The 8,921-nt window shown below is 51.0% G+C and overlaps 1 protein-coding gene across 1 annotated transcript; it reads left to right on the top strand.

Moving 5' to 3' along the window:
- Positions 1–827: 827 nt before the first annotated feature.
- LOC144294574 (serum amyloid A protein-like) lies at positions 828–5,283 on the top strand. Its single transcript, XM_077866283.1, has 4 exons — positions 828–974; positions 1,602–1,706; positions 4,463–4,601; positions 4,986–5,283. Exons 2-4 carry the CDS (start codon positions 1,616–1,618, stop codon positions 5,146–5,148), a joined length of 393 nt encoding a protein of 130 aa, XP_077722409.1. The 5' UTR covers positions 828–974; positions 1,602–1,615; the 3' UTR covers positions 5,149–5,283.
- The last annotated feature ends 3,638 nt before the right edge of the window (positions 5,284–8,921 follow it).

The raw sequence follows: 8,921 nt of genomic DNA, 5'->3' as shown, positions 1-8,921 counted from the left end.
GTCCTCTGGACGCCCCCTGAAGCAGCCACGTCACACATGCACCGTCCTCTCTCCCCGAGGAAATCCGATGAGCTCGGCGCGTTCCTTTCACTTGAATGGGCAGGAAGGGGTCGGGGCGCCCACCGGGCCTCCCGGCCCCGCGGAGCCCTGCGCAGGGCCTTCCGCACACACCCTGACTAACCTCCCGCAGGACCGCGCGGTCCTGCTCTTCGGGCGAAGCGGCCGCTCCCTCTGTTCTTGCGCTGCATCCCGCTTTCTCGGCTCCCTTCCTGAATCTTCTATTCTGCTCGGCTCCCAGCCAGTGTGCTGTTTCCTGATGGTTTTTAGGATGTCATTTCTGCGTGACATGGGAGCCAGTATCTAGCCCCAGGTCCGTGTCCCTGGGCGGCCCAGTCCTCACTGCGCCTGCAGAGGTGCCCCACAGTGGCCGGTCGTGATGCTGGGGCGTCTGGAGGACCTTCCCAGTGTCCAGGCCCTCTGCTGGCTGCTGGAAGCTTATTGCCCTGGTCCTGAGGCTTTCCTGTCTCCCTCCCGCTCCCCGGGCCCAGCCCCAGGCTTCGCGCCCCTCAGTGGACCCCCTTCTGCTCCTCCAGTGGCCCTGTGCGCTCTCAGGCCTTAGGCACTCGGGTCTCTTTTTCTCTTATTGATCCCCCTTCACAGCAGTTGTGTGGGGAAGAAAACCTTTCCTGAGCAGCAGTGAGAGTGGAAAGAGGCTGGAAACCCCACGTTTGCCACACTCCCGGAATCTGCCACATTGCACAACCTGGGAAATGAGAGGCTTCGAGGAAAAAGCCTGATGATCTGCAGCTTCCTCTGGCCTCGGGGAATTTCCCCAGCCCAGTGTTTTCCCTCGCCCTGTCTTCCATTCGTCCCTCCAGCAGAGCGTCAGTATATATGTGCTGGCACACATCGCAGGCCGGAGGCCAGGGCAGCTCAGCCTCACCAGGAGCCTCCGCGGGGAGGGACAGCCAAAGGTGAGGTCCAGAACCTTCCAAGCGGTTCTTCCTGGCAGGTTCTCTTTCCCCACAGCGTTCCTGTGCTGGGTCCCAGCAATCTGCTCCTTTCCTGGATCCATGATCCTGACAATGAGGATTCAGCAGATGTGAATACTTTCTGGGACTGGGCTTTAGTTGTGATTGTCCTCTGTGGGCCTTCGGGGGTGGGTACAAGAGGCACCTGCAAGTGTGTGGGCATCGTTACACTCATCTCATTCGACAGACAGGTGCACGGTCACAAATGCCCAGAGGCCTCCTCGGAAGCTTCCTGTCAGTGGGTGTGAGGGCTCATAGGGCAGGATTGAAAGTGGTGTGTATTGGAAGTGCCGTGCAGGCTCTCATCCTGGGATTCCCGGGAGGCAAGTGGAAATGGAGACATGGACCCCCTGGAATTCTGTCTACGTAGCTATGTATCACCTGCTAATTATGCTAATACACGCTGTCCACTTCCTTCTCCATATACCCCACACACCGATGCATGTACATGGGTGCATAGGTACACGTATGTGTGTGTGTGTGTACACACGAAGGATAGGTCACATTCCCCCCATGTAGAAAACCAAACCAAACAAAAACCAAACTCATCTCCTTTTCATGTGTCCCCAGGACTCTGCAGCAGGATGAAGCTTCTCGTGGGCATCCTATTGTGCTCCCTGGTCCTGGGCGTCAGCAGCCAGAGATGGTTGACATTCCTCAAGGAAGCAGGTCAAGGTAAGGACCAAAGCATGGGGGTCATGGGGAGACTGCACTTGGCCTCCTTCGGAGTTCACTTGAGCGGGTGCCACATCTACACAGGGGCCAGAGTGGGAAGCACAAAGCGTGGTTTGCAAGTCAGCAGTTTCGCCAAGCTTTTTTATTTATTCTTATTGCAATATAACTGACATATAACAGTATATATAATTAAGGTATATGTCACGTTAATTTGATGCATTTATATATTTGATTGCCTTTGTAGCTATAATTAGCACCTCTACTATATTATATAATTATCCTTTTTTTAATAGTATTTGAAATAATTAAGTTTGGGGCGCCTGCAAGTCTCAGTTGATTAAGCGCCTGTCTTAGGCTCAGGTCATGACTTCAGGGTCCTGGAATCGAGCCCCATGTTGAGCTCTCTGCTCATTGGGGCCCTGCTTCTCTCTCTCCCTCTGCCTACTGCTCCCTCTGCTTGTGCTCTCTCTCTCTCTCTCTCTCTTTGTCAAATAAATAAATAAAATCTTTTTTTTTTTTTTTTTTACAAAAGAAATAATTAAGTTCTAGAGGATAGCAAGCTTCATAGTTATAATAATACATTGTTTGGTGCCCATTATACTGTGTATCAGATCTCCAGGCCTTACTTCCTTCTTGTGCTTTTTCCCCTGAAACCTCATCTGTCCTATCCCACCACCTCTGGATTTTCTGGCCAGCATCGCCCTCTTCCATGGGGATCCCCTTGCCTGAGGTCATATAGGGTTTGGAAGAGATCTGGGGTCCCTGGTGCCTGCTCCCTATTCCGAGTGGACTCTAGTGCCTCCTGGTGGGAAGGCAGGGACAGCTCATGGCTGGGTCTCAGGCAGCCTGAAGTGGGTGCATCCAACTTGTGCACCTAGTAATTACACCCAAGAGTAACTGAGCTTGGCCGTCCTAGGTGCTGCTCTGAGAGCTTTACAGGTATGGATGAACTCGTTTTCATCTTCAGGTTTTAATCTTTAATCCTGGGATGTAGGCACCATCATGTCTTATTAGAGGACCTGAGGCAGAAAGAGATGAAGAGTCCTAACAAAGTCCCCACACAGAGCAAAGTACCCCAGTGCTGGCGCTCCCAGAGCTTCCTGTGACAGGACTACCCTGTCTCCCAGACCAGAGAGCACATGGGAGAGTGAGGGGCCTGTGAACACATAATCCTCTTGCTCATCTGTCCAAATGCCAGATAGTCAGGCTGTGTTGCAGGCGGAAGGCAACTCTGAGAGCTCTCTCCCCCAGTCGAAGGCACAAGGAATTACATGATGATCCTCTTCTGGCCTGAGTCCTGGTTGGGCCGGAGAGAAGAGATATACCCCTTATTAGGCAAGGTCAAGAGGCTAAATTTGCTTATTTCACAAAATCATTTATTTTGAGTTCTCTGTGATGGCCAGTGGCTATTGCTTTAAGACTTTGCTGTCAGTCCTTTCTAAATACTCACAGGCACAGCTACAATTTTTTTTTTCATCTTTAGGTCAAGGTTTCTCAAAGGGTCATGCTAGGGCCACTTGCATGAGAATCACCTGGGGCTTGGGGTGCTTCGTGAAATGCAGATGCCTGGTCCACACACTCCCCCTCTGCTGAATCACAATTTCTGAGGCTGAGCCTGAAATCTGGCCTTTAGCAAGCACCCAGTGGGTTTTTTCCCCACTCAAGATTGGGTACTACTACCTGCAGTCTTGCTCCGCGAGTGACAGATATTCGGGCATTTGGAAGTGCTTCTAAAGCAAGCGGCCCCCAGGCATCTATTGAATCTGTTAACTGGGAGGGAATCAGTATAGTCAGAAGGTTGTGCTGCTCAACCAAGCGATCTTTCTGAGCACTGGGAATGAGAAATACACGAAATGAAGATAGGGGCGTGGCCGATATTACTCAAACTATGATGACCACTCGACTGAGGTTTTTCTCTTTTGCCTTGTCAGCTACTTTCTAGAAGTCTTCATGTGGTTACTGAGTGGTCTACTGAGACTCCTTCAGTCCATAACTCTCTGGCCTTCCTCTTAGCCTAGTCCCGCTGCTGGATTTGTCCCAGGCTTCCTAAGGCCTAGGGAGGTGATAGCGTATTGAGCACCTATAATCTTCTAGAAGTTATATGATTATTTTCTCATTTCGTTGCAAACCACCGTGGGGAAGGCGATACTCTTCCATTTATGGGGAGGACACTGAGCTTTAGAGCTGGCGGGTCAGTTGCCTTTTTTATGCATCTGGTGACTCGATTTCTGTGAAGCTGTTTTGGGGAGCTCACTCTTTCAATTCTATGAATGATTGAATTCTGACATTTGCCTGGAAGCAAAATACACCCTGGACCTTCAGAAGTAGGTAGGACGAGTTGTCTTTATGCTGCCCACAGGGATGAATTTCTCCCCTTGACTAGGCTGGGAGCTCCCTGGGGCAGCAGCCACCCCCACCCTCTGGCTTTGTCCTCATGTCCCAGCGCGGGCCTTCCCTTTTCTTTCCAGGTAGAGGTTCATTGTACAAGGAAGCATCCCTTAGAGACCATCCCACCCTTGTTCACACACATCACACAGAGCCAAAAGCCAGGTATCTACAGGATGGAATCAAAGATAATAAAATGTGTATCCAGTGCGATTCTGGAGGAATCAGGGGAGTGAAGAGTTAGGGAATATTTCTCCCAGCCAAGATCATCTCCAAGCGTTTTGTCAAAGACTGAAATCTAGTATCAGTGGGAGGAAAACTTTTTCTCTATTTTCCAAGAGATAATCACCTTCAGTTTCCTTCCTTTCCAGGGACTAGAGACATGTTGAGAGCCTACTCTGACATGAGAGAAGCCAACTACAAAAATTCAGACAAATACTTCCATGCCCGGGGGAACTATGACGCTGCAAGAAGGGGACCTGGGGGCGCCTGGGCTGCTAAAGTGATCAGGTGACCTGGGCCCCTGGGGATGCAGGGATGGTGAGCTGGGCGAGGCTCTCAGAGGACAGCCAAGCCCCTGAGATGTTTGCGGGAGGGACTGGCTCCTCCTGGTCCTGCCCACCCCCTCCTCTGGGCCCAGTGTGGGGTTGGAGTGGCTCCCAGGGCCACAGCAAGGCCGGGGGACCCGGGGATTCCCTGCCTTCCTGCTGGGGGCCCGGGGACCAGCCTGGCTGGGGTGGGCTGTGCCCGGTGCAGGGTCAGGTGCAGGGTGATTCAGCCCCTCCTGCCCTGGCTCCTGTCAGCCAGCCCTTGGAGAGAGGAGAGATTGGTGGGGGCGGTGGGCTTCACTCATCAGGCCCTAATTCATCTCTTGCCTGTCCCCCTCCATCCCAGCGACGCCAGAGAGAATTCTCAGAGAATCACAGACCTTTTTAAGTTTGGGAACAGCGGCCACGGAGCAGAGGACTCGAAGGCTGACCAGGCTGCCAACAAATGGGGCCGGAGTGGCAAAGACCCCAACCACTTCCGACCTGCTGGCCTGCCTAGCAAATACTGAGCTTCCTCTTGGCTCTGCCCTGGGGAGCCGGGCTCTGAGCCCCCTGAGGGCAGGGACACCCACTCGTTGAGATCTCTGGCCACGCAGGCTGGGGAGGGCACCTAAGAGGTGTCTAATAAATGCTTAAGAGATGGACTCTTGAAAAGCGTGTTCGGGGGATCCCTGGGTGGCGCAGCGGTTTAGCGCCTGTCTTTGCCCCGGGGCGCGATCCTGGAGACCCGGGATCGAATCCCACTTTGGGCTCCCGGTGCATGGAGCCTGCTTCTCCCTCTGCCTGTGTCTCTGCCTCTCTCTCTCTCTCTCTGTGACTATCATAAATAAATAAAAATTAAAAAAAAAAAAAGCGTGTTCTTCTTGGGTGTACGTCCTGCTGGTTAGTTCCCCAGGGGGATGGATGGACACCCGCGTGAGGCTGAGCCTGGGCCCTGGTGTAGGGGGGACCGTCTCAGTGCACCCGGACAGATGCCCTGTACCCACCCTTCCCGGATCAGACCTGCCCCCTTTTCCAGGCCCCTCTGCTTACACTGGTGCTATTTCTGGCTCCTTGGTGTCCAGAACTCTCACTGTGTCAGTTGTGTCCTGTCACCGTCTCTGTCCTCAGCGTCTAGTTCCCTTAGCTTTGCTCCTCAGTGGTCTCTGTCCCCGAGGACAGGGGACACAGCGGAGGGAGGCCAGGACTGTGGGATCAAGGGCCACCTTGATGTTCTGTGGGCTCCTCAGCAGGGCCTTCAAGTCAAATTACAACCAGTTTCGGTCCTTGCCATCTAAGAATATGTCCAAGAGAGTTTTGCTCCTCCTGATTTCACTGCCTTACACAAAAGCTACCAGGACCATAACATGTCAGAAATGTTAGCATAGGGGATCCCTGAGTGGCTCAGCAGTTTAGCGCCTGCCTTCAGTCCAGGGCGTGATCCTGGTGTCCCGGGATCGAGTCCCACGTCCGGCTTCCGGCATGGAGCCTGCTTCTCCCTCTGCCTGTGTCTGTGCCTCTCCCTCTCTCTCTCTCTCTCTCTCTCTGTCTATCATGAGTAAATAAATAAATACATCTTTAAAAAAAAGGAAATGTAAAAATAAAAAAGAAATGTTAGCATAGTGGCATCATCAACATCTGCGAAATTTTGTTGTCACTCTTTGGGGTTTCCTTGCTCATCAATTTTCAGTCGTGGCACCCAGCAAAATTCCTGCCAAGCAAAGGACCACGGCCACATACTTTCTTCCAAGATCTTAAGATCAACCTTGTGGGGGCCCTTTCCTGGATTTATCCTTCCTTTATTTTTTATCCCTTCATAGCCAATATTCTGGTATATATATATATATATATATATATATATATATGTATATATATATATATATATATATATATATTATCTGAGAGACAGAACATGAGGAAGGACAGGGACAGAGGGAGAAGCAGACTCCCCACTGGGCAGAGAACCCAATGTGGGGCTCAATCCCAGGACCCTGGGATCATGACCTGAGTCAAAGGCAGATGCCTAATCAACTGAGCCACCCAGGTGCCCCTATAGTAATTCTTTATGTTAAACCCCCCCTCTTTAAATTACTGGTTGGTTTCTGTCTCCTGAGGCCCCTGACCAGTAACAGGGTCTCCAGTCCGCCAGGGGTTCTACATGGGCTCTCCCCTTTGACATCCACAGCACCACAGATGAGACGTCTCACATGTCTCTCCGCTTCTTACCTTTGTCATGCTGGGGCCTCTCCAGGTGTTTTGTTGTACTCCCAGACCTGTCTGTGTCTCCAGCTCTTCGCTGCCCCGTCATTTGTGTCCTGTCCCCTTCTCTGCCTGTGTGTCTTGCCCCTCAGTGGCCTCTTTCCATTAGGCTTTGGGAAGCCTAATCCCAGGGGTTCTGGCAACTGATGTCTTGGCCTCCCTAACACCAACCCCTGTCTCTCATGACATTTTTAACCAGTTCTTTTTGGTCCTACCTGAGGACTGGCTCTCACATTAGTTTCTCTCATCTTTATTCCTACTGTCCTTGAACTCGGATCCAGATAAAAATTCTCCTTCCTCAAGGAATCTTCCCAGCAGCCCACGCACTGCATTGCAGGGCAGAGTTTGGGGGCTCTCACAGAGCGTCATTCATGCCTGTTGGCTCGCCTTTACCCCATCCCCTCTGTTGCCTTAACTTGTTAGTTCCCCAGTTAGACTCCCAAGCCCCTAATATAACTTATATCCGAAAAGTAGTCTACAGCTCATAAAACACTTTCATTCTATTTTCTACATAACTTTTCTTTTGACAATGTCTAATGTTCTAGAGGGGAAGCCAGATACGTACATAGACACGACATAATTTAGTAAGAACCTCTGCTGAAGCACACTGGTGGCAACCCCAGCTCTATTAGGGTGTGGGAGGCTGGTGAATACCAATTAAATAAAGTAGCTGCCATTTGCTTTGTTTGCAAATGCCAAACTGTGCTCTATATATTGTATGCGCCTTACTTGACATAAGCTTTTTGCAGTTCTCAGCTGGAGAAACCCAGGTTTAGAGGTATGTACGCAATTAGGACCTCGTCCGGGGTTGCACACGTAACAGGTGCAGAGCCAGGACTGCAGGCTGCTGTGTCTGCCTCCAGAACCTGGGTGTTCTGTACAAGGCCAAGAGCTTCAGCAGTGGGACCTCTCCTTCCCAGATCTCTAGCGCTAGGTTTAAATGGCCAGGAGAGCACTTAGGATCGGGAGATGGGCACCACATCTGGCACATCATCGGATGCGCTACGCCTCGTATGGCCCAGGCACTCACCAACGGCTTCCCCGATAAATTACCACTGAAAACCTGGACTCAGTCCATCTCACTCTTTACTCTTGCACCTTATCCTCTTCCTCCTACCAGTCCAACCTGTTGAAAGAGCCTCCCGTCTACACTGATTCCTTCCTTCCGACTCACACTTGAATCCACTCCAGCCTGGCCTGTCCACAGCACTCCAGCAGAGCAACTGTTGTCCACCAAGGCCCTCCGTGTTGCCCCCAACAAATGACATATTCCTCCTTGTACCAGTAGGCCTCTGAGCAACCTTCAGCACACCTGCCTTCTCCCACCTTCTTGAACAATGTTCTCAATTGCTTTCATCCTATCACACTACCCTCTGGTCCCACCCTCTCGGAGCACTGCTCTCCAACCACACTAGTGTTCCCTCAGTCCCACCAAAAAGTCAAGCTTTAATTCACCACAGCGTGTTTGCACATGATGTTGCTTGCCTTTGCCTAGAACACTCGATCCATCTGCTCCTCACGTGGCTGCCCCCTGCTCATTCTGTGCCTCTCCCGTGAAATGTCTCTTCAGAGAGGCCTTCTCTGACTGCTCTGAGTCACCTACTGTGGCTGTTCTTTTCTACCTATTATTAATATATAGGATGATTGGGATCTCTGGGTGGCGCAGCAGTTTGGCACCTGCCTTTGGCCCGGGATGCGATCCTGGGGACCCGGGATCGAGTCCTGTGTCGGGCTTCCTGCATGGAGCCTGCTTCTCCCTCTGCCTGTGTCTCTGCCTCTCTCTCTCTCTCTCTCTCTCTCTGTGACTATCATGAATAAATAAAATCTTTCAAAAAATATATATATAGGATTTTTTTTCATTTCTTGCCTTTCATTTTTCTGTTATTGTTTTTCTTTGTTTTGCTTGTTTTCTTGGTCCATCTTCCATCTTCTGTTGTAACAATTCCTGTCTTATTTAACGTTAAATATCTGGCACTAAGCAAAGTACCTGGTACATAATAGAACCTCAACACTTACTGAATGAACGAATGAGTAAAATAATTTA

The sequence above is a fragment of the Canis aureus genome, chromosome 23 (assembly GCF_053574225.1).
Source record: "Canis aureus isolate CA01 chromosome 23, VMU_Caureus_v.1.0, whole genome shotgun sequence".
In the NCBI taxonomy this organism is placed as follows: Eukaryota; Metazoa; Chordata; class Mammalia; order Carnivora; family Canidae; genus Canis; species Canis aureus.
This window is presented reverse-complemented; position numbering and strand designations above follow the sequence as displayed.

What these genes read in the sequence shown, in the direction of transcription:
- LOC144294574 (XM_077866283.1), top strand. Translation starts at nt 1,616, where the DNA reads ATGAAGCTTCTCGTGGGCATCCTATTGTGCTCCCTGGTCCTGGGCGTC. An exon ending in CCTCAAGGAAGCAGGTCAAG is followed by an intron (nt 1,707 to 4,462) that starts GTAAGGACCAAA and finishes CTTCCTTTCCAG; the next exon opens with GGACTAGAGACATGTTGAGA. An exon ending in TGGGCTGCTAAAGTGATCAG is followed by an intron (nt 4,602 to 4,985) that starts GTGACCTGGGCC and finishes CCTCCATCCCAG; the next exon opens with CGACGCCAGAGAGAATTCTC.